Raw genomic sequence first — 25,133 nt, 5'->3', positions numbered from 1 at the left:
CGGCCGCCGGGCCCACAGGGGGCGGGGCGCCAGGTACCGGCGGCGCGGGGCCGGGGCGGGGCTTCGGGGCTCCGGGGCGGGGACAACGGAGGCCCCGCCCCCTGCTGCCCCCGGACTCTGCGCCTGCGTGCTCTCGCCGAGTGCTGGCAGCTCTCCGCGCGCGGGGGCCTCCCCTGGCGCCCCCAGGCTCTCCGCGGCGCACCCCACCCCGGCTTCTCTATCTTCCCAGACTCTGGGTACCCCGCCTCAGGGCCTCAAGACGGGGTTCTTGGGCCGGGCTGTGAAGCCAGGCAGGAAAAGGAGGGGGTCCCCTTGAAGACAGGGCTTTTCTGGAGCACCTACTAAATGTTGGGCCCTTCACGAGTCTCATCCTCTTCCCACACCCCGGAGGTGCGAATGTCATCCCCATTGTACAGAATAGAAAACTGATTCCAAGAGGTGGAATATGCTCACGACCACACAGCCAGGAAGCCGGGGAAAGGCCTGGAGCTGCTCTCCCCTCCCTCCTCCTAACTCCCCTCCCTGCTAACGCCTGGCAGGCCCCATGCCCATACCCCTGAAGGGGCCTCATCTGCCCCTGAACCTGGGGGAGGCGACCACAATGCCTGGGCAGGGGCAGCCAAGGCCCCACGGTATGGAGTGGACTTCAGGACATGTGGGTTCTAGCTCCGGCCTTGCTACAACTTACTGAGTAGACTTGAGTGAGTCCCTGCCACATCTGTAGGCCTCGGTTTCCCCATCTATAAAATGTAAGTGCTCTGCAGGCCCTTCCAGCTGACTCTGCACTGTGTCTGCCGCTGTACAGTGGGGGCAGGGCCGGGGCCTCAGTGCCCCCTCCCCAGACGGATGCTGGGAAAGTGGCAATTGCTTTCTGAGCTGTAGCCAAGTCAACACCAGCTGCTTTGGACCCTGCAGGGGCAGGGCTGCCCACCAGCTCAGTGCCCAGCCTCTCTTCAGCTTCCTGAAGGAGGTGCTGGCCGCTGCCCACCACCCTCCCTCTCCAGGGCCAAGGGTTCCTGGAAGGAAGGCACTGCGCCTTCCTTTCCCCCAGACCTGGCCCTGGGTCAGGCTGGAGCCCACGGAGCCGGCGGGAACTCCGGAGATGTGTGTTGCAGACATGGTGTAGCTTTGTTTTTAATAATTAACAGCAGCAAATATTGATTTACTCAGGCACTTCCAGGCCTGAGCGCTTCCGGGCACCCATCGAAATGCAGCCAGAGAAACATCCATTCCCACACTGCCCCGGGGGGAGGCAAGATCTACTCACATCTCCAGAGACGTCTGTGTGCCAGCGGAGTGGAGGGTGTGCACACGTGTGCATGCAGCTCTGTGTGTGTGTGTGTGTGAGTGACTCTGAGACCAGATGTGGCTGTGTATGCACAGACATCCTGGGGATGTATATTTGTATGTTTCTACATGTGTATCTGTATATACATGCATGTGTACATGTGCAGGTCTCAGAATACATCTGCAGACGTGAATGCATCTGTTTTGTGTCTGTCTGACTATATCCGTAGGTGTGAGTAGGCTGTGTACGTATGTGTGTGCAGATTTCCGACCCCACAGGAGAGAAACTCTTGCACAGGGGCAGGGTGGGTCGGTAGCTCAGTGTCTGTACAAATGTGGCTTCCCACCGAGAGGGGGATGTCCTTCTGGGTGTTCTGTCCTGCCCTGGGAATGTAATTGTAATGATAATGATAATAGTTCAGTTTCCTGATTTCTACTTTCCAAAGTTACTTTCATGATCTAAACATGATGTTTATATAATGTTATAAGCCAATGTTACCTCAATGAAAAAAAAATGACAATTTAGACCAAGTTACTCTCATAGTCATCACCCCATTGCAAACTGACAAGACGTCTGGAGAAGGAACTGTCACCTGTCTTTCACAGCTGCCCAGAGAAGGACAAGGATTTGCCCATTGGCCAGGGAGGTCCCTTGCCCCTCAGAGCAGCTCCATCAACATTATAAATGTGTGCAGAGTTGGGGTGCTGGGGGAAGGGGATGGAGAATGTGTCACGGGCCTCGGTTCCCTCAGCACCACCACTGGTTGCTGGGGATCCAGACAGATCGCTCAGTCTCTCCGGGCCCTGGTTTCCTCCCCTGTCAAAGGAGGACGATCCACAGACTGTGTCTTGATTCTGGGGTGGGGCGGGGGTGGGCAGTCGGGACCGGGCGGTTTGGAGCCCGCTGTCTGGACTATGTTGGCATGAATGGAGGCTTCTAGCCAGACAGGGCGGAGGCCAGGAAGCCTGAGGGGCGGCGGCTTGGAGCTAATCTGAGAAGGCCAGCCCCAGGCTCTCCGAGCAGGCAGAACTCAGGGCAATGGGCTGTTCCAACCCTCACTGTCCTGATGGGAAGACTGAGGCCCAGGGAGGGGAAGCTAGGGTCCCAGGGCACATGGCCCTTGGTGAGAACCCAGGCCTCCTCCCAGGTACTTAGCAGGGGACTGGGAGCCTCACTCGTGAACCCAGCTGCCATGGAGTCGCTTCGTTCCTGCCAAGCACCAGGATGCACATGGCCCAGTCTTGGGCTGTTGCTCAGGCACAGCGAGCAGGACAGGGTGTCAGGAACCCCCTGATGCTGTCCCTACGACCTCCACTTGGGACCCCCTTGGAGGTGGTGGTCCCCCACAAGGACACCATTCCTTGGCCACCTGCCCTCTGGCCTGGGAGAAGTACATGGCCCTTGTTCCAGGCCAGAGCGCTGGGAGAGCAGCTTGGCAGATCCTGCCTCTGTGACCTTGGGAAAACCACTTCACCTCTCTGAGCATTTAGATCCTCATCTGGAGAATGCCTACCACCCAAGGTTTGATGAAAGGACCAAGGGGCATGATGTCTGTGGACGTGCTTTAGAAACTGTAAAGTGTGCTGCAAAAGTGAGGGCTTATTACCCTCTGCATTAGGCCACAAGACCAGGCACTCTGATCAGACAGCCTGAGTTCCGGTCCTAGTCCCGTGGCATCCTACCTGTGTGTCTTTGAGCAAGTAACTTAACCTCTCTGAGCCTCGATTTTCTCATCTGCAAAATGGGACTAAAAGTAGTAGCTATCACATAGTACTTATAGTTTAAGGATGAAATGTGATACTGCGTGTAAAGCAGTAAGTACCTACCTGGCACATAGTAAATCTCAATAAATACCAGCCGTTATTATTGGTATTTGACACTCTGTGTAAATTGTTTAGCTATGTATCTTTTGACTGGACTATGGCTCCTTAAGGGTAGGGTCTGTGTCAGATTGATTTCTGGTCCTATCGGCGCCCAGCACGAAGTCTGACACAAATCAGATGCTGGGCAAACATTCGATTTTGATGATAACCACAATAATGGCCTCATTTATCGGGCTCTTACTCTGTGCCAGATATTGTGCATGGAATGCTTCATAGGCACTTTTTAATTTAATCCACACAATGGCCCTGTGAAGTGGGTTATACCCGATTTACAGAGGAGGAAACTGACGGTGCTGTGGATCATGAAGATAATGAAGAAGAGCTGGTTGGCATGTTTATTCCCAGCTGCTTTGCCCCAGCCCCCAAAAGTGCTGCAGACCCTGGTTCCACCTCTGAGACTGGGCCAGGCCCACCCAGGGGTGAGGAGTGGGATCCCCTCGGGGGGGTCTAAACCACAAGCAGCATCTCCCTGAACAATTGACCTCTGCCCGGTAGTCATTCTTAGGTATCCCTCAGCCCCAGGGGGTCCAGACCAGAGGCAGTGGGGGAGGGACACTTACCTTAGGGCGGCGTGAAGCAGTGTGGGAGGGATCTAAGTCCACTCGTGTTAGGTCTAGTGCCTGAGGGAAGCGCTGGTTCTGCCCATCACTCCTCCTGGAAGAGAAAAAGAGTCTGAGGTCAGAGAGAGACCCAAGCTGGGAGATTGGCGAACTTTGGGAGGAAGAGTCACCCTGAGAGTTGGGGGACTTGAGGAGGGGTAGATTTCATGGGAGGAGGGCGTTCTGGGTTCCCCAGGAGAAGGGAGAGGAGGGGCTTCCTGAGCAGCACTGCCAAACAGGCCCTCCCTCCCCAGAGATCAGAGATGTGGACAGGGTCTCTCCCCAAGCTCTCCATTAGGGCTCCCTAACACATGCTCCAGCCACGAGGTGTCCACAGCCTAGTCTGAAATTCTGAAGGTGGGTAGACTGAGGCAGGGGGCAGTGAGGGTCATTGTAAAGGGCTGAGCCCTCACCTCTGGACTAAGCAGGGAGCCCCAGCCTGTCTGGACCCCTCCCTGAGCCTTCAGGGAGGCAGCAGCCTTAGGGCTGAGAGGCCACAGAGCTCCTGCTATTATTAATAACAATAACAATAACCGACAGTCACTGGGCCCACTAGGCTCCAGGACAGTTACTGGGCCCAATAGGCTCCAGGCCCCACACCGAGCCCCTCTTTCCAGGCCTGAGGGCACAGGCTTCTCAGCATGCTGCATCCCTCTTTACAGGTGAGGACCCAGGGCGTGCAGAGGTCACACAGCCCGTCAGCAGCAGAGGCAGCACCTGCCTGACTGACTCTGAGCCCAGACTCTGCCCACACCATGCCCCTCCCTGGGGAAAGGAAGCAGGTCTGGTGAGGGTGAAGTCAGCTCCTCACCCCAGAAAGCCTGCCGAGGAGGCCACCTCTGGGATCAGGGAGAGGAAGTGCCCAGTGGTTCCTGGGACCCAGGGAGCCCAGGGCCGGGTGAGCAGACCTGCCTTCTGCCTGCCTCCTAGGGCCGCCCTGTCATGGCTGCACACGCACCCCGGTCCCATCGACCCAGGCTGGTCCCGAGAGGGTGAGTCATTCAGGCCACCAGATGATCCTCAGCGGCCCTGGGAGGGCCTGACTCAGGCAGACCTGGGACTGCCACACCCCAACAGGGGAAGGGCCTGCGGGAGCCTGGCCCAGGAAGGAGACCCTGCGGAAGCTCTGAGCCTCCTGCCGACTCCCCTCGGCCCAGGAATGCCTGCGGCCCTGCTGCAGGCACCAGGCGCCCCTCCACCTCCCAGGGGTGCCGGCGTCTTACAAGGGGGCCCTGCTCTGGGCAGTGCTTGACCCAGAAGAAAGATATGGTGGCAGTGGCATTGCAAGCCCATGACATCAGTGTCAGGGACATATTCCCAGGCACTGACGTGCTGTGTGACCTTGAGTCAGTGACACACCCCTCTCAGCCTGTTTCCAAAAAACTTCATCACAAAGCCTCGGCAGCTAGCAGGTGTTCCCTCCATGAATTCTTTGGCATTCCTTCACTCATGGTAAACTCTGGCTCCCTAGGTTAGAAGTCTCATTAAGTATTGGTTGAATGGATGAACAGTTGAATGAATGAAGGAAGGTTAGCAGTAGGGAGGCACTGAAGGTTTGTGAGCAAGGGAATGGCCTAAACCCGGGTTCCTGTAGACAGCAAGGTGCAATGACGTGGGGGAGAGACTGGAGACGAGCGAATAGCGAGAGGCCCATAGAAATGGTCCAGGCGAATTCCACTGAGGCTGCCATGGGGGCTCTGTGTTGAGACCTACTATGTGCCCAGAACTATGTCAAACATATCACACCCTCACTACAGTGCTGGGAGGTTGGCATTATGTATCCCCATTTTTACAGATGGAGAAACTGAAGCTCAGAGAGGTGAAGCCGCTTACTCTAGCAAGTGGGTGACAGAGCCAGGATTTATAGCCCATGCCCTTGACCGAGGAGGGCCAGTGCCAGTGGGATGGAGAGCGGAGGCTTCCCAAGGGCCAGGGAGTCCTGGGGTTGAAGCCCAGATGTGGCTGGGTCCCCCTGAGGGGAGGGACCACTGTCTGGGTGTGGCCCTGGTGGCCGAGTGGAGGTGGTTGCCCATGATCAAGCTATTTGTGTGGTGTCCTTCTGTCTGTCTCCTCACACGCCCCCAGGCTCAGACAGCAGCCGCTGCAGGTCAGCCTGGCAGCAGCTCTCTAATGCACTCCCTTTCTAGAACCCTCTCAGCCTCAGTTTCCCCATGTCCAAGTACTCATCTCACTTAGGACAGCTCATGTTGGTGCAGGACTAGGGAGGTCTCTCCAGATAAGGGGGCTCTGATTCCATCCAGGACCCTGCCTTGAGGCCCTCAGCTCTCCAGCTCCTGGCTGGCCAGAGTCCGCCCTTCCCGGCAATGTCCAGCCCCCCCAACTCCCCAGGCGACTCCTCCACCAAAGGTCATTGCTGAGGCTAAAGGGGGGGGGGGGGGAAGTTGCTCCAGGAAGAGGACAGAGCAGGAAATCAGAAGCTCTGGGCCCTGTCTGGCCCCATCCATCCCAGGCCTGAAGGGACAGAAGGACAGAAGGACCTGTGCTTTGCCCGGTTTTACTTAATCCTCACAGCTCCCCAGTGAGACAGGTGCTCAAAAACTGCCACTTTCCACATGAAGAAACAGAGGCTCAGAAAGGTACATTAACTTGCCCAAGGTCACACAGCTAATGAGGCAGAGCCAGCATGTGAACCCAGGTTTGTCACTCCAGAGCCCAAGATGTGAACTTCACAGTATGGACAGCCAGCCCTGTGGACCCAGCAAGTCATGATGGAGAGGTCGTAATAATAATAGTAACAACAGCGTCGGCGGCCAATGCCGATACAGGACGTACCGCAGGCAGGCTCTGCTCTAACTGCGTTATCTGTATTAACTCGTTTAACCCTCATCTTTCAGAGGAGGAAACAAAGACACAGAGAGGTTAAGCAACATGTCCAAGGTCACGCTGATAGTAAGTGAAATACAGGGGACCTGAACCCCCGACCATCCGGGTCTGGATGCTGGGCCCTAATGCTACAGTATACCGCCTCTTACTAAGTAGCAGTTGCTCAATGCTTTCGAAGAAATCCATAAACTCAGCCTCTCTTCCCTCACCATCTCTTGCCCCCTTTCTAGCCCTCCGCTCCCCTCCCCTTCTGCCTCTGCAGACCTCCCTCCCCTCTTCGGTCATTTTCCTCCCGCACTTGAACCTCTCTGCCCCTCTCCTCTCTCTCCTATCCCACCTTGCCTCTCCTGGCCTCCACCATTCTATTCACATGGGGTCCCCGAAGTCTCTGCCCCCTCCCCACTTCTCTGGAAACCTTCCTGACCCTATGGCCTGGCTCAGCTTAAAATGCTTTGCAATCTTCCCGCACACACAGCAGCCGGGACGTGCCTGGAGCATGCCGGGACATGGGGAACTCTCCCCTCTTTTCCCTTCCTCCTGCCATGACCGTAGTCATATCTGCACAGCACTCAACAGTTTACACAGACCTTGTCTCATTCGATCACCCAGCAGCTTTGTGAGGCTGGACTATTACCAACCTTTTTTCCAGATAAGAAAACTGAGGTCCAGAGAGATTAAGTGACAAGCCCAAGATCACACGAGGGAAAGGGCAGTGCCAGGTTTAACCCCAGCCCAGGGTTCTTCTATTACACACATCACAGCAGCTCTCAACCCAGGCCCTCAGTCCTGTCACCTAGCCATGGCCCACAGTGACCTCCCCATCGCAGCCCCTGGCTCCTGCAGCCACCACCAAGCATCTTCCCTAGGTCCGGCTCCTACCCTGCCCTGTCTGCCTGGACACCAGCCTACAGGTACAGGACACCTGGACACAGGAAAAGGCGGCAGCCAGAGAGGAGGTAACTTGCCCAAGGTCACACAGAAAGCAGCAGCCAGCCTTGAGTCTGGGCCAAGTACACTCCAGGGTCACCTTCAGGCCCTGTGGGTGCATGGCCACCAGCCAGCTGGCCCCAGCTTCCCCCCGCTCTTGGAGCACCCATCTCTTCCAGGGAAAGGGCGCGGCAGGGGTGTGGGGGTAGGGCCCGGCAGCCCAGCTCCTGAGTGGGCAGGGCCAGGCGGAAGCTGCCGGCACCCAGGTTTCTTGGCAACCGTCTCTGTACCTCCTCCCCTTTCCCTTATCTCCACATCAGGTAACAATAATAATCACACTGTCGTGAGTGCAGCTCTTTGTACTTTTCAAAAGCCCTCTTTCTCTGCTCCCTCCTGGGAGTCTCACTGGAACTGGAGAGGGAGATAAGGCAGTTGCTAGGATCCCCAATTCCCAGAAGGGTAAACTGAGGCTTGGAGAAGTTAAACCACCACCTTGATCCCACCCAGCCTGGTGGGAGAAGACCAGGAACTAGAACCCAGGACTTCCACCAGTCCAGGGCTCCAGATGCTGCACGGGGTGGGGGCATCTCGGCGGGGCCCTGCACTCTGCAAAACACGTCAGACCCCGGCATGGTGGGAGGATGGGGAAGACCGAGGACAGGGCACCAGAGGCCTCCCTGCATTGCTCCCACCTGTTAACCAGCTGGAGTGTTGGTGGGAGGGTCCTGTCTTTATGTCTCTTCTGCAAAATGAGAGGGAAGGTACCCACCTCATAAGGCTGCTGTGAGCCAGGGAGCAGAGGAAGCCGGGGAATACAAGTGTTTGCTGTTATTATTATTATTAATTATTAGCCACTCTCCTGGGGAATCCCACCCTTTCAGGACACCAGAGGAGCGGCTGGGCTGTCCTGTGAGGAGGACTTGGCCCTTTGGCCATCCAGAGATAGCTGCCCTGGATGGAGGTCCCAGGTGGGTCTGGCCCCCGTTCACCCCCAGCCTCACCTCCACACACGCCCCCTTACTGTCCTGCCCCATCCTCCCTGTCCTAGCCTGGCGGGGCTGCAGGCAGTTTTCCAACAAGCCACGCTGTTTCATGCCGCTGAGCCTCTGCACAGGCTGTTCCCTCCACCCAGGGCTTCCCTTTCCTTCCTTTCTGCCTGGTGAACTATTCGTGCTTTAAAATTCAATTTAAACAGGTGAAACTCAGGTGGCCAGAGCAGGGGACATGTGACCTCCAAGGCAGGAAGGCTGTGATGGGGATCAGGAGAGCTGGACAGGGGCCGGACAGCACACACACAAGTTGGGAAACAAGACTTGGTGGTGGGGAGGCAGAGGAGAGGCTCAGGGAGCCAGGGAGCACAGGGCCACAAAGGATTTGGGGGGGCTAGCCCAGGGCAGGGGCCTGAGGGGTCCAGGCCAGCCCAGCGTGGGTCACCAGGGGTCAGGGTCCCTTGAGTCTCCTGGTCTCCATGAGACCGACTGGTTGTCCCAACCCGGTGATGCATGTGGGAGGAGGGGACCCAGACCTCCAAGGGAGAAGGGGTGCGGAGGGCCCCTCTGGATGGGGCTTGGGGGCTGTCTGTGTCTCGCAGCCATGACATTAGTCTGAGGGGACTCTAATCACCTGAAACCAGAGGCTGGAGGTGGCCCTGGAACGGCCCCCTCCCCCAGGGGCCACAGAGGCCCATTGTCTCGGAGCTCAACCAGCCGGCAGCCCCCCCTCCTGCCCGTTTGCCCCTGGCCCTGCCAAGGTGCCAGGGAAGGTGGCCAGGGGCGGCCTGGTGAGCGAGTTCCTGAAACTAGATGCAGAGAGACCGGCCCCCTCCTCCCGAGGCCCCCAGGGAGGGACAAGGTAGTAGGGGGTTAGGTATGGTGGCTCCTGGCTCTGCTTTCCCCGGGCACCTTTGAGCTCCGCCAGGACTCAAGAGGGGGCGTGAGGGCAGGGAGCCCAAGGCTGCGACGTCCTGTAATCCTTAGAACAACAACCCAGATGGAGAGCTGCTCTTATCTGCACCCCACTTCCGAATACGGAAGCTGAGGCTCAGCGAGGTTGCAAGCCGGGCCAGGGCTCTCACAGCCAACGGGAGGCAGAGACGGCGGGTCCCCTGGGGTGGGAGGAGAGGCCTCGGGCTCCAGGCTGGGCAGAGTGGGTGAGCAGGAAGGTAGCACACAGGGCCCCCAGCCTCACCCTGTGCTGGCCGAGCGCCGAGACACCCGGATCCCGGAGCTGGGCCAGGCGGTGGCCTCCTGAGCAAACAGCAGGCTAGCAGCCCAGAAAGGAGGTCATGGGACCGGCTCCCCCCCGGGGCACAGCACCTGGGGACCAGGCCTCCCGTCCACCTGCTGCCTGCCAGCCAGCGCCTCCCCTGCCCAGGTGCCCAGCCCTGCTGTGGCCGAAGCCTGACCCTGCCCGGCTCCCTGGGGAATGACTCCTCCCTGCGCCCAGGGCAGGGGGAGGAGTGACACTGAGATGACCTAGCCATGGGGCCTCTTCCTGCCCGGGTAATAACAACATCTGCTTACCCCAGCTGGCACCTTACAGTTTACACACTGCCTTCGCTTGAGACCTTGTTGAGAGCAGCCTCGCAAGGAACCTACAGCAGGGAATGTGGTCTCCACTCTACACAGAAGACAACTGAATGCAGCCGGACAGAGGTGGCAGCCTACCCAAATGCCACACCTGAAGCTTGAACTCCGCTGTTCCATTCCCTGTCCCCATCAGCACAGAACAACTCCCACTGCTGGGCCTGGCACCCAATGGCCACCTGGGGAAAGGGTGGGCCAGCACCCACGATCAAAGACCTTCCAGGCACCTCAAAGCCCACACGTGGTCTTACAGCCCAGCCTCGCTCATTAAGTTCACTGTCCTTCCCGCCTCTGCCCGGGGGTGGGGGGGTGTCCTCTCCCTTCTCTGAACCCCATGTGCTCCCCCGCCCACTCCCCCCCTCACTCACCCACTCCTCCACCTGCCCGCATGCCTGTGCTCACTCCCTCATTCTGGACGCACATCCTGACACCTGCTCTGGGCCAGACAATGTGCTGAGTGTTGGCATCAGAGCGGGGTGAGCCAGGCCTCCCCCACCTCAAAGCAAAGCCCCAGTGCCACCCGCCTGGACTGTCCCCTAGCTGTTCCCGGCACTCCCTGGGCCTCACTGCCCAGACACTGAACCCTCCAGTGCTGAGGCCTTGTTTAGTCCATCCCTCTCCCTCCCTGTGGGTGGGTTGGCTGCCTTATGGCCCCAGGCCAGGCTGGGAGCAGAAGTCCCTGCTGGGCCAAGGTAAAACCCCCTTGGAGAGGGACAAGGTCACCGTCTCTTAACCAAAGGTGACAAGGAGAGGCCCTGGCTCTGCCTCTAAATCGCTGTGTGCACAGGATTAGTCACCATAACCTAAGCAGTGTCCACTGAACACTGGGGCTCAGATTAGACGACGCTGAGGTCCGGCTCTGACATTCCCCAGGAGCATGAATCGGGGAGCAAGACCCGGGAGCTGCGTTCACCAAAAACTGGCTGAGACCAGAATCCTGGAGGGCTTCCTCTGCGCCGCAGGGGCTGTGGAGGGGACCTGAGACTCCTCCAAGTTGCTTCTCTTCTCTGAGCCTGTTTCCTCATCTGCAGAATGGGATAGTAACACCACTTTGCAGAACTGTTGTGTAGAACAAATTAGATATTATATGTACAATCTGACTAGCCTAGAGGTGAGTATACAGTAGGTGTTCAATAAATTACAGGCTCCTTCCTGGAGAAGCAGTGTAACATCAGAGGTGTGGGCTCTGAAGCCAGACTGCCTGAGTTTGTATCCTAGCTCTGCCTCTTAACAGCTGTGTGACCTTGGGTAAGTTACTTAACCTCTTTGAGCCTCCATTTCCTCATCTCTAAAATGAGGACAACAGTGCCTGCCTCCAAAGGCTGTCATGAGGATTCAATGAGTTCATACATTGTAGGTAAACATGAACCCTGAGCATTGCCTGGCCTAAGCTTCTCTCTTCCTTTCTTCCTCCTTTCCTTCCTCTGTAGGCTCCTGAGGACTGAGGCAGGACTCCAAGGTGAAAGTCACGAGAAGCGAGACTAAAGTACAACATAAACGGTGTGAGAAGCAGAGCCGGCAGAGAGTAAAACCATCAGCCGTGCAAGGTAGTGAGCTCCCTGTCAGGCAAGGGCAGGCAGAGCCTCTCAGGGAAGGAGATTTGAAGGTGCGGGGACAAGAGGAGTAAGGGAGCACAGGGCTTGATTAGACGGCCCCCCAGGCGCCTCCCATGTTTGGAATCTTTGCCTCTTGATGACTCTGGGGTCCCCGTGGCCAAGGGCAGAGGCAGCGGATAAATTCCACTGATTCAGAGGAAATGGATTTGCTGGGTCTGCTGTGGACACACAGAGGGCTACGGCTTCTCCACAGGTGGTGGCCCCTCCTATTGAAGATGAAAACGTGCAGACTCCTTGCCCAGCAACTCCATTTCTAGGCATTTATTCTCCAGAAATACTTACACAAATGCACAAAAATAAATGAACAAAGGCCATTCATGGCAGGAGGGTTTGTGACAGACACAACCTGGAAGCCATCCCAACATTCACCCCAGGAAGCTCATTATGCCCATCAAGGCTCACACGGATGCGGAACACGCGGCAGCGACAAGGAGGTCTCTGGTCCTGACGGAAAAGGGGTTTGAGGCCTACTGTTAAGTGAAAAAATCAAACTGCACAGGAAAAATCTCACCTGTAAAAATAAAAAATTACGTGGCAAAGTTCACACGGGTTACCTCTGGGAAGACGGACCGCTCGGAACTTCTGCCTGTGACAGGAGGCATTTTTCTGTATTGTCTGGATTTTTATGATGACCACTTATTATTTTTGTAATGAGAAAAAAATGAAAGATTTTTCAAAACGGAGCACTTGCTATGAGACAGCTCTCGGGGGACCCGACTCCTTGACCTTTCCCAGTCATCTCGAGAAGGAGATATTCACCACTCCTTAGTCCAAGAAGGAGAAGCTGACACCAAGGGAGGTGAGACACCATGGCCGAAGTCCCCCGGCCAGGAGTGACAGAGCTGGGCTGTCCCCCTAGTCCTGGCTGGCTCTGAGGCCCATACTCTTTCCTCTACATTAGGCATTAGGAAACCTGCTCTGGGGTCACGGAGAGAAGAGGCCCAAGCAGCTGGGCACAGTGCTGTGCCCTGGGACCTCAGCTGTCACATCCTGGGAGCCAGGCCAGCAGGGGTTAGCCTGTGCGGGACAGGGCTGTCCGCCTCATTTGCAGAGGCAAACGCAGGCTCTGCTCCCAGCTTCAGCTCCGTGCCCTGAGCTGCTCCGGGCTGGCAGGCTGGCAGGTCCCCAGCCCCACCACTGCTACTACCCCCACAAGGCTGCAGGATCACGAGGCAGGTGGGCACACAGTGGGGCCCTAACTTTCCCTGTTGATCAACCTGTTTCTGGAAGACCGGTGCTGAGGGTCACTGGCCACCTTCTTGGTGAGAGCCAGGAAAGGCGGTGAGCATAGCTGCGTGTGCCTGAGTCTGGGGGGCCAGTGAACAGACCTAGAAGTCAGAGAGGCCTGAGTTCAAATCCCAGCTATGTCGCGCTCTAGCTGTGTGGCCTGGGGCAGGACACTTCACCTCTCTGAGCCTCAGTGTCCTCAGCTGTAAAATGGCGACGGTAACTCTTCCCTGCAGGGTGGCTGTGTGAATTCAATGAGATAGGGCAGGTGAAAGCTCGCTAAGCTAGAAGCCGCCTTCCGCGATCCTGCACGTGTGTGCACGGGGCATGTGCGCAAAATCAGCAGGCAGGCGGGACAGGTGCCTGATGCTTCTGCTGGCCGCCACACCGGCGCTTCTGCAGCTCTGCCTGGTGGGGCGTGTGACTGGGGGTGAGGGTGTGCATGGGAGGCCCGGCAGCAACGTGAAATGTGGGTGGGAGAGAAGGCGCTCGTGTCTGGGGCATGCGTGGGTTTGTATGCGAGAGTGTTTGTGTCTGTCACGTCATCCGCCTGCCTAAAAGCCCGCATGGCTTCCCACGGCACGCAGGATCGAGCCTCCACTGCCTCACGCGGCCCAGAGGCCCTGTGTGTCTGCCCCACCTCTGGGCCTTTGCACACACTGGCTGCTCTACCCGTTACACTCTCCCTGCCGTCCATCAGCCCACCTCACGGGCTCCCTCTACAGCCTCGCTGAAGCCCCCTCGCCAGGCTGCCCCCACCCTGTCCGGCCTTCCCTGAAGCCTGTCCTGGGCCATCACGGACTTCTTGGTTTGGTTTACACGCGTCCTGGTGTGACTGTTAGGTCACTATCGGCTTCCCTCTTTCTAGCCTCCTCAGGAGGGGACTGGATCTGTTGGGGGGCCTGGCACACGGTCGACACCCAATTACGATCTGTGCATGAGTGAGTGTGTGTATTTAACTCTATGTTCATGACAAGGCCGTCTGCTGTGAGTAGGGAAACTGTGTGAGTGTGTGCGTGCGCACATGCACACATTGAGGGTCATCTCAAAGAACCCCGGGCCCCGTGGGCCGGCCAGATCTGGGGACAGCCGAGGCAATCTGTGGCTGGTGCCCAGGCCCAGGCTGGCTGGGGTGAGAGAGAAACAGGCGCAAGTTCCCTTGCCCACCCCGCTCCCCTCACAAACCCCCCCTGAAATAGTCAGGCCCAGGGTCCCTGTGCCAGACCCCACAACACCTCTGGGCAGAGGGGCCGGCCAGGTGGGTGCCAGGCTGACCACCTGCCTGTACCCTGCAGTGAGCTCCACCCCGGCTGGCCAGAGGCCCAGCCTCCTGCCTGCACCTCCCATCTCACCCGAGGTGCAACACAGCCTGGCCTCACGTGCCTGCACCCCACCCCGGGGGCCCGCCTCGTGAGCAGCAGTTCTGATCTGAGAGAAGGTGGGCCCCCAACCCCCTGCCTGCTCAGCCACCTTCCCCCTGCTGCCAGGAGATGATCCGGAATGTTCCAGGTTTGGGGTGGGGGAAGGACCTTGTTCTCGCCTCAAGGCCTTTACACCTTCTCTGCCCTCTGCCTGGACTACCTTTCCCACAGCCGGCTCCTTCCCACTCAGGCCGCAGGGCCCTCCCTGGTGCCCCTAGCAAAGTCAGCCCCTGTCCTCACTACCCGTTACCCACCGGAAGTTATTTTGTCCAGTAGCTCATTTTGCATCTGTCTCCCACGCTGGAAGGTAACCTGCATGAGGCCAGACACCATGTCCGTCAGATTTGCTGCTGTATCCCCAATTCTTAGACACCACCTGGCACATGGTAGGGAGTCAAATATTTGTTGAGTAAACAAATGGCCAACAGAAGCCTTGAATGGATCCTGTGAGGTGAATATTGTCCCTGTTTACAGGTGTGGAATCTGAGGTTCAGAGAGGTTAAGTCTCTAGCCCAAGGTCACATAGCAAACAGACCAGGTCAGAATTAGGGACTATCTGACTCCGCTGGAACCCCAGCACATCAGAGTGTCTCATAGCCGATCTTCTCATTTTATAGGTAGGAAAACGAGCTTCAGAGAGCAAGAGCAATGTTTCTCCAGCTCCCCTGGGCTCAGAATGTTTCTTCTCTTCTGCAATACATGGCCTGGAAGGGCTGGGCCAGCCCTTTAAAGGCTCCTCCTCAGCCCTCTCGCTCACCCTGAGTGGGGACTGCTGACACCCCCACGGCACAAGGAAGAAACCGCGGCGCCGCAAGGGGAGGCACTGCCCAAGGCCGCCCAGCCAGGACTCCGTGCAGCCTGGCTCGCTGCAAAGCCAGTGTTCTCAGGCCCAGTGTCAAGGTCAGTGCCTGTGGCCGGGGAGCACGCTCATGGGTAGGCCAGTGTCCCTTCCCGGCAGGCGGTGAGATTCCAGAGGGCAGAGTCCACACACTGAGCAATCCTGCCCCCTCTGCAGGCCCCGCACAGAAGGACAGCACGGCAATGACCGCGGTCGCTGGCATTGCCCCATGCCAGGCCCTGCTTGTCGGCCTTGGCACACATTCTCTCATTTAAACCCCACAACAACCTTCAAGGTAGGCACTTTTATTTTCTCCATGTCACAGGCAAGGAAATGGAGACCCAGAGAAGTTAATCCACACCGCACACAGCCCTGGGCCGACAGACGGCGTGGAGCAGTCCCGGGATGGGGAGGAGAGTGGGAGAGGGGCCCTGGCAGGCCTGCACCTCACGGTGGCTCGGGGTTCACACCCTCGGGGCACCCACAGGAAGTCCCAACAGAGCGGGCCCTGGTGGCTGTCTCTCCCACCTGCAGCCGCTGGGTCCGGTTCTGTCCTGTGCCCAGCACGTGCCACCACACGCTTTTCTCCTCCACGCTGCTGACCTGCCGCCTCCTCTTCCTGGAATGTTCTCTTGGCACTGGCCCTCTGTCCCCACCCCAAAACACACACACAGATACACTGCTACTCGGCCCACTCCAACTTGTTCTTTGGGTTTCAGCTTCTGTGTCACCTCCTCCAGGAAGCCTCCCCTGGTTCCCGGGTGTGAGCTCTCAGAACATCTTCCCAATGAACACTCATCACCCTGATTAGGGCCACCTCCTCCTCATGTCCCCTCTGGACTGTGAGCTCCACGAGGGGAGTGGCCTCGTCTATCATCTCGTGTCCCCAGTGTCTGGCACAGGGTTTGGTTGGCCCTCAGAGGGCATCCCCACCCTAAATATCTGTTGAATTAATTTGCTGAATGAATGAATGACTGTCTCGGGGAAGAGCCTGGCTGAGGAAAGCTGTTATGGGATTTTAGAAAAGGCCATTTCTTAACCACTTCTCAACCAAACCACCTCAACAGTGCCTAAAACCCTCGTATTGGAGTCTCTCTTTGGTTTAACGGGTCTTTTCTCTCAATATGCAAAGGCTCAGAGGAGGGAAAACATCCACTGAGCACACACACTGGACTCATTTCATGCTAAGACCCCCCTGGGGTAAGCAATTCAGTTCTCATTGCTATGCAGGCTCTAAGGTTCAGAGAGGCAAAGCGGCTTGGGCAAGGCCACAGAGCAAGAGAGAAAAGTTGAAGCTGCTATTTGAACACAGGTCTGCCTGAAGACAGAACCCAAATCTTTCCACGCACCCCAACAGAGGGCCCTGAGTCTGAACACCATGGGATGTGGAGGCAGGCAGGGCCAGCCACGCTGGGAACTGCGGGCTGCAAACCCTTAGTGACCATCTCTTCCTCTTTATTGTGCCGAAGGTGGGTCTGGGGAACTGCCCAGAGACGGGGCCTCACTTCCCAAGATCACACAGAAGAAGAATGGCAGGCCCAGGACCAAACCCCATGCAGAGGGAATCTTCTCTTGTCTCCTTAAGCAGGAGGTGGCCTTTCCCGGAAGAGGGCATCTCCTGGCCCCAAAGGAAGACAGAGAGAGTCATCTAAAGGGGCTTCAAGGCCTGCAAGAGCCAAGCTGAATAAGGATGAAAAGGAGGGAGGGCTAAAAGGAGTGACGCTTCAGACCAGAAAGAGCGGACCCGGAGGGACGTTGTCCCCATCCTTATCTCACTGAAGGGCCTCTGTGGGCGTGGGAGACCCAGACGGTGCTTCCCAGCTTGGGCAGCGGGTTCTAAGGAAGAAGAACTTTTGCTATCCACCTGAACTCTCCAGCAATGGAATGGGCTCCTTCAAGGGCAGTGAGCCTCCCATCACCAGGAGTGAGCAAGGAAGGGCTAGTCAAGGAGCTGCTAAGAGGTCATGATGGTCTCAGCCAGGGAGAGCGGGCCTCAAGAGGTCCATGAAGTCGCCAAAAATAGACGCGCATATTTCTCAGGAGGCCCCCAAACTCTTCCAATACTCAAAGGGGTGGTGAACCAAAGCAGGGATTCCTTGCTAGAGAGGAAGGCCATAGAGGGTACCTCAAAGGTCTCTTCCATCTCCAAAGATTCTAGGAGGCCCCAATTCTCTGATTCTAAGATTGTACAAAGCCAGGAGTCTGGGATTCAGTGGTTCTGCATGTCAATCACTAACGCTGTACACAAACTCTTACCCTGCCTGCAAGACCCTGCTTAATCTGGCCCCTCCTCTGTCTCCAAACACACCCCAGACCTCACTCTCCCTCATCCCTCCAGCCACACTGGCCTCCTCCCTGTTCCCAGGGCACATTAAGCTCGTTCCTGCCTCAGGACCTTTGCACCTGCTGTTCCCTCTGTCAGGACCACCCCTTGCCAACTCTTCCCACTGACGGCTCTCTCAACCTTCAGGTTTTGGTTCAAATGCCACCTCCTCAAAAGGCCTTCCATGATTCCCTTTCTCCTTCATCCTCCAGCCCTACAGTGCAAACTGGAGCCCGCTGCTTAGGTTTAAATCTCAGCTTTGCCAAGGGACTTGAACAGGTCACTTACCCCTCTATGCCTCAGTTTCTTAAACCGGGGATAATAACAGCACCTGCCTCCGGGGGTGGTCGTGAGGATTAAATCCATCAATATATGAAAGTGCTTTGGAACACAGCCCAGCATGCAGTAAGCTCCAGGGAAGGAGACCTTGTTAGAAGGTACCCTCGCTTTAAAATGCAAGGCAACCACCATGTTCGTTTTCTTGTCTATGTATAGACTGTCTCCCCTACTCCCCCCCATTTTTTTTTCTTTTGGTGAGGAAGATTGTTACTGAGCCAACATCTGTGCCCATCTTCCTCTATTTTGTATGTGGGATGCCACCTCAGCATGGCTTGATGAGCGCTGTGCAGGTCTGCGCCCAGGATCGGAACCCACAAACCCCAGGCCGCAGAAGCAGAGCACACAAACTTAACCACTACACCACCGGGCAGGCCCCCCTGCTTCCCATTTTACAGATGAGAAAATTGAGGCTCAAAGAGGTGAAGTACTGGCTGAGAATGGGGACTGGCCTGTCTCGTTTTCCAACGAATCTGCAGTCCCTAGAACTGTGCCTGGTATGCAGTAGGTGCTCAATAGTTACTTGTGGCTGAATGAATGAATGATGAACAAACAACCACAACTCCATCACTCTGGGGTTCTGTGCAGCCAGAAGCCTGCGCACCTAGGGTTCTGTCTCAGCCTTCCTCTGCCCCGTCTAGTCCCCGCTGACTCCTAACTCCCGGCTCCATCAAGGTTCCAGCCACTCTCAGAAGAGGCTGCTGGGACAGGCAGGCTAACACGCTGGGGACCAGCATCCATGTCCCTGTCCCCAGGGAGACCCCCCTCCCCGACTGGGCCAGGGGCAGGAGGCAGGAGCTGCCTTGGCGCTCGCTTTGGGGGATCCCTGCCCAGAGATCTGGTGGCAGGGATGGGCTCAGGAAGCAGCTGCTCGCCCCCCCATCCTGTGCTCTGCCAGCTGCCCGCCGGGGGCCTGCCCACCAGATGCATAATAGATGAGGGGGCCCAGCGGGCTGTGCCTGCCTGGCATTTCAGAGCCATTAATGAGGCCAGTCGTGCTTCCTGCAGCAGCACACAGGCCCCCCGGGCCCCCACTCAGTGACTAGAGAGAGGAGCCACCTGCGGACAGGGGCCGCCCACCCAAGGCCCCCGCTCGGCACAGGCAGCATCCAGGAGAGCGAGGGCTAAAGGGATGGGCTCAGGCCGACCACGCTGCCAGTCATGGTTCACCACTCACTGACTGTGTGCCCCCGGGCCAGCCACGTCCCCTCTCTGAGCCTCAGTTTCCTCATCTGTAAAATGGGGGATGGATGGTAATAGTCTCTACTTTGTAGAGCTGGTATAAGGATGGAATGAAAGAATTCAGCTGAAATCCTCGGCCCAGGGCCCAAGAGCCAGGAAACGCTTCCTATACGGGAGCAACTGGGACCATTACTATCAAAGGGAGATATCTCAGCGACCAGATGGGCCCTCACGGGGGGACACCCGGGGCTGGGCAGTGACCCCTGTCTTGAAGGTATCCGGGGTCATCTTGCCCTCTCCCACTCCTCCCTCATTCCATAACCAGGATTTCCCTCATTCCTGTGGCTCCCTCATCTCTGGCCACGTCCTTTCCTTGGCAGGAGAAAAAGCTGGATTCAAACCCAGCCCTCGCCAGCTCTGTGACCTTGGGCCAGAGCCTTCACCATTCTCCGTCTTGTTCTGGCCTCTAAAATGGGGACCTAAGGCCAGCTTGCAGGCCCGTCATCATGACTTAATAAGACCACCATAGTAAAATGCCCAGCACACTGCTGGCACTTAATCCTTGCTGGGTCCTGCCTCCTCCTCCCAGGCTCCCAGCCTTAAGGTCAAAGTTGACTCTCCTCTTCCCGGGGTATTTCCAGAAGCCCCTCTTCCCTGACAACTCCACCTAGCCATGCCCCCATCCTGATCCACTCCTCCTCCTTCCTCCCCACACCATTTGAATCCACCTTAAACGTCCAGCCCCCAGTAGGGCTGCAGAACCAGAGTCACTCACTGTCACACTAGCTCCTAATTCTCCACTGGGCCTCATTCCTCTGACATTTGTACACTTGTTCTGAGCTCCTCCACTGCCAACAACCTGCTGATGAGGGGGACAGGGGAGGGGAATCCAGCCATGATCACATCTGGCCTCTCCCAGGCTTCACTGCTCCCCTGAGCCAAGCCCCAACCTTTTCATCCTTTTTTTAAAAAGGGGTGGGGAAAACCATGCCTCCTCCAGGAAGCCTGCCCAGCTTACTTGACAAGTTTCACCTGTTCCTCAATCTGGGCACATTCAATTCAATTCCATGAACATTCATTAAGCATTTAGTGGGTTCGGGTAGCTGTGCAAGACTGTGTGGAGGTCAGAGAGAGAAGAGTACAGCCCAGCTTTCATGCGACTCATCCTGGAAAGTGAGCCAAGGTCAACAGTAACTCAAGCAACCTCTGCTTCCCAGGACCTCAGGCGGCAGGGTTATGTGGACGCGTTTGAGTCACGGCTGTCAACTTGCTGAAAGATCCAGTTCCACCAACACTGCCTGGGCACCCAGTGGGGCTCAGAGGGGGCAGTCACCTGCCCAAGGTCACACTACTAGTCTGTGGCAGAGGCAGACTCAAGTCCACGTCTGTCGGACTCTGAAGGCCGTGCTCGTGGCACTCCCCCAGGAACGGGCACTAATGTCTGCTCTGCAGGCACGAGAACAGTGGGGCAGGCGTTCCAAACAGAGGAAGATCGAGAGCGGGCATCAGGAGAGAAAACGCTCAACAAACAGTGACAGAGGTGGGCTGGAAGTGTGGCGAGGGCTTGGGGAAATGGGAGGGGAGGGTGTGTTAAGGGGAGGAGACAATGTGAGCAAAAGCACGGAGGTGGTGCTCACAGGGCCACATTCCCATTGATCAGAAACGCGGGGCACGGGAGAAGTGGGTCCCAGGCTGGAAAGGGAGGGGGGGAAAGGCCTTGAATGCCAGGAAATCATAATTAATAGTCAAAATGACCCCCATTGAGCTCTAACTATATGCCAGGCACAGGCATGGGCTAGGCAACTGGCTCCTGGGGTAGGAAGGGAGGGCTTGGGGTTAGCACCTTGGACAGCAGCTCCAGCAAGGAGGGTGTGGGGCAAGGCATTGTGGGTAATGGGCATGTCCTGGAGATCCCAGAATCTTACTTTATAGGTGTGTCAGCTGAGGCCCAGAGAGGGGAAGGGACTAGATCAAAGTGACACAGCCAGTTAGTTACTCTCAGTCCTCGCCCCTCATCTCTGACTCTTGGTACAGGGCTCCCTAGAGTGGGTTTTCTGGGTCACCCCTCCATCTTCAAGTCTTCCCTGCAGTGCATCCCTCATTCAGACCTGCCCTGTGGCCTGAAGGCCCTGGGACAGAGTGGGTGAGACTCTGGGCTCTGTACAGAGTCTGGAAGATCAGGATTCAAATCCCAGCTCTGCCACTCACTAGCTGTGTGCCCTTGGGCAAGTCACTTCCCCTGTCTGTGCATCAGTGTTCTCATCTGTAATTAGAGATAATAGTCCCGAACTCAGGGATGTGGCAAAGATTCTGTGAGATGACGCAGTTCAAGCACCTAACAGTACTCAGTGCACAACAGGTGCTTGAGAAGTGGCAGTTGTTGGGTCTTGTTATTGATCTTGAAGGGAAGGATGGCATCTTGCTCACCTCCATCTCTATCTCCCCTCAACTTACCCCTGCTCTGGGCTTAGTAAACAGTCTTGCACATAGTAGAGGCTCAGAGGCACAGCAGCAGCAGATAAAGCCCAGAGAGGGAGAGTAACTGGCCCCAGGTTGCACAGACAACATCAAAAGAAAATAAAAGGGCAGGCCCTGGAGCTCAGCCTGGGCACCCCATGTGCCTCCTGCCCCATGCGTGGCTTCCCAGGGGGGCTCTGGCAGCAGACGGGAAACAGTGCCAGATAGGAGTCATCTGGCAGCTGGAGGGGGCACACTGCAGGGCCTGGGGACCCCGGGAAGGCCTCAGTGGGGGCAGGAAGCAGAAGCCAGAGCCATTGGAGGCTCTCCTGCTGGAGGTGAAGTGGCAGCAGGAGAAGCCAGCCGGGCCGTGTGACACTGGTGCCAGAGAAGCCAGGAGGCATCCACCTGCTGGGTGGTGGGTGCTGTGAGTCCTGAGGTGAGGCCGCACCTCCACCCACCGCTCTCGGTGTTGGGGAAGCTGCCGACGCCGCTGCCTCCCTCCCTCCTGCTCCAGAGAGACGGCAGCCTCAGACAGGAAACGGGCTGCAGGAGGGGTTCTGAAGGCTGTGTGGAGTGGGCCTAGAGGGTTTGGAAGAAAAGGCTAAGGGCACCCCCAGCCGAGCCAGAAGCCACCAAAAGGTGGGAAGGAATAGGTCAGAGAAAAGGAAGAAAATGCTTTCAGGGAGGGCGTGCAATATGCCAGGGCCTGTTTTGACTGTTCGCTTGTTTATAACTTCACGCTCTGTTAAACAGGCATTTTAATCCCCATTTCACAGATGAGAACACTGAGGTTCAGAGAGGTTAGTGAATTGCTGAAGGTCACACAGACAGTGGCAGAGCTGACATTTAACCTGACTTGCCTGACTCCCAGGGGAGTTCGAGAAAGAACTGTGGGGGAGAATATGTGGGGGCAGAACCGGTAAGAGGGTCTGCCCACCCGCTCGCCTGGAGGGGAAAGTAGGAAGGTTGGTGGGGTCTGGTCTGGCATTGTGGGGGGCGGAAATGGTTTGAGAGTGTCCTCCAGGTTCAGCCAAGCAGCCCAGCCCCTCCTGAGCCCCAGTACTCACCACACAGTCCGGCGAGGGGCGAAGGACTTGTCTACCCTGAAACACAGCAAGAGGGGCAGCGGGTGAGAGGGCAGCCCCTTCTTATTATCCAGCCTTGCCCAGCCCGCCAGGCCAACCCCGAGTCACCACCGCCCATCCTCCCAGAGGGGCCTGGAGGAGCACTGTTTCTAAGAGGCCTAATGTACTGTCACTGTCCTCCATGGGCTGCAGGGGCCCTGACGTCAGATTAAGGACATGGGAAGGTGTGAGGTGATGGAGTAAGGAAAAGAGGCAGGACTGGGGCGTGGAGGTAGGGGAGCAGGGCCCAGGGCCAGGCTATGGGGTGGCAGCAGGGGTGGGGGTCAGCGTGGGAGGTCTTGGAACAGGTGGAGCCGGACAGTGACTACAGCAGTTTGGGGTCAGAGCAAGGATGTAGGGGTGAGGCTGGGGCCAGCTTAGAGTGTTTCCAGACAGGATTGAGGGGTGTGCTGGGGGTTTACGGCTTACAGTGGGCAGGCAGAACTGCCCCCGAGTTCCTCGGTGGCCTGCCTCCATCCCAGAGCTGGAGTCCATTCGTATCCATCCAGGGGACCAATGCCTGGGAATCTGGGAGCAGGAGACCCACGAGGTGCCTCCCCCGCCACCCCCAGAGCAGAGCCAGAGGAAGAGCTCAAGCCCCCGGAGCTCAGGGGCTACCCCCAGGCCTTGTCTCCCCCTAGTCCCTCCAGGCCCGGCCTAGGGAGGGTGTGTGGGCAGCCCCCCTCCCAGATTCTCCCCCAATACCCTCTGAGGCACCTTGGGGTCAGGGAGGGCTGGAGAGGGCTCCACCCTCCTGCCCAGCTGAGGCTGAGCAGCTGTTGGGGCAACAACCCACCCTTGCCTCCCGCCCAGAGGCCAGAGGCCCACGGGGGAGGGGCCCCAAACCGGATTCTGCCAGCTAGGGTGTGTCTTCTAGGGAGGCAGGGCTGGGGTCCCCAGAGGACCAGCTAATGTAGATTCTGCAGATGGGGAAAGTGAGGCCGGAGAGGCCAGGACTTGCCCAAGGTCACACAACAGGACGCAGCCCGACACCCTGGGCTGCCCCTCCGCGTCAGCTGACCAGGAATCTCAGGGCTCAACCCGGGCTCCTCGCGTCATCTGATGACTAGCAGGGCCCAGACAGTGGGGGCGGCCCTCTTGTCTCCCATCCCACCCAGCCCCTCCGCCCGGGGCCCTGGAGGCTGGGGTCCAGACAGCAGCGGCGCCTTGGACACAATCCCCACGGCTCAAAAAGCACCTATTCTACACCGGCAGCGTCACGGGAGTGAGCCCCAATCACTCCGCACCCCAAAGACGGGTCCTATGTGTCCCTCTGCCCACAGTGAGGCAGGGCCTGGTGGAGGTTATGCAACTACTTGGCCAGCCGGGCAAGAGGCTCTGGGCCCTGTCTGTCTGCCCAGTCTCCTTCCAATTCATCAAACCTCTGCCTAAGGCAAGAACCCCCCCAGCCCCCTCTGCACCCCTCTCACTTGGGGTCAGGACAGACAGTGACCGCAAGATGGTCAAGCCACCACTCTGATCCCCGCCCCGCCCCTCCCTCCCCCAGGTCTCCAGGCCCAGGCAGCCAGCAGCCCTGGAACGGGGGATTCCTCAAAGCCAAGCGGCATGGGACATGGGCAGCCCAGGTGCCCAGGGGCGGGGGTGGGAGCGGCCCTGCTCATGGCTTCCAGGTTCCCTTCTTGCAAAGCCTCACTCCAGGGCCCAGCAGCTTCAAAGGCCAAGCAGGGGCTCCCTCAGGGCCTCCCCCGTGGCCTGCCTCCTCCCACCTCCCCTACCTGCACATGCACCCAGGGGTGCACACACACAGGCCCAGCCTGCCTGCCTACACGCCAGTCACAGACACAAGCGCTGTCACGCCCTTAGACACAGAAATGCCCACCCGTGCATTCCTGTCCTGACACGTGCGCACGGACACCCAACCGGAACACACAGCAATACACACGCAAACACACAGACCTACCAACACGGCGCGCTACGCACTGACATCAAACCGCCCACCGCGCGCACGAGCACAAATGCCCAGCCACGGAGCCGCCCGGACCCCGGCGGGCCGCAGGCGGGCGCCCCGTGCCCCGCGCACCTACCCGCCGTAGGCCCCGAAGGTGAAGCTGCGCTTCCGGCCGCTCATGGTGCCGCCGCCGCCGCCGCCGCCCGCCGAGCCCGCGCCGCCTGCCCCGCGCCCGGGTCACCTTGGCAACGCGGCCGCCCCGCCCCCGGCCACAAGCCCCGGGATTGTCCGCGCCCCCGCGGGCTGCGGTCCAGCTGCGGGGGGCGGCCGCGCGCAGAAAGGGCCGCTTGTTCGCGCCGCCCTCGGGCCGGGGGCCGGGGCTTCGCTGGACTTTCCGAGCTGGGGCGGGAGCAGGGGGGCAGGGGGACAAAAGGGGGGGGGGGCCAGGGGGCCCGGGCGGGGCCTCAGCGGCTCCAGCGCGGGGCGAGTAGGACGAAACCGACTCTCCATCCCCAGACCGGGGGCGTACGGGGCTGCAGACCCTCTTCCATCCCCCCTAGAGCCCTCGGGC

At 58.1% G+C, this 25,133-nt stretch overlaps 1 protein-coding gene across 1 annotated transcript in view; it reads right to left on the bottom strand.

The window, feature by feature from the left end:
• The window catches only part of RAP1GAP (RAP1 GTPase activating protein), a 55,063-nt gene extending 30,262 nt beyond the window's left edge, over positions 1-24,801 (bottom strand). The window contains 3 exon segments of the mRNA XM_046662215.1: positions 3,732-3,825; positions 22,597-22,632; positions 24,699-24,801. Coding sequence (XP_046518171.1) covers positions 3,732-3,825; positions 22,597-22,632; positions 24,699-24,742 — 174 coding nt within the window. The 5' untranslated portion in view covers positions 24,743-24,801.
• Between the last annotated feature and the right edge of the window lie 332 nt (positions 24,802-25,133).

The sequence above is a fragment of the Equus quagga genome, chromosome 5, assembly GCF_021613505.1.
Source record: "Equus quagga isolate Etosha38 chromosome 5, UCLA_HA_Equagga_1.0, whole genome shotgun sequence".
NCBI lineage: Eukaryota > Metazoa > Chordata > Mammalia > Perissodactyla > Equidae > Equus > Equus quagga.
The sequence above is the reverse complement of the archived record's forward strand: the minus strand, read 5'-3'. Positions and strand labels throughout refer to the sequence as shown.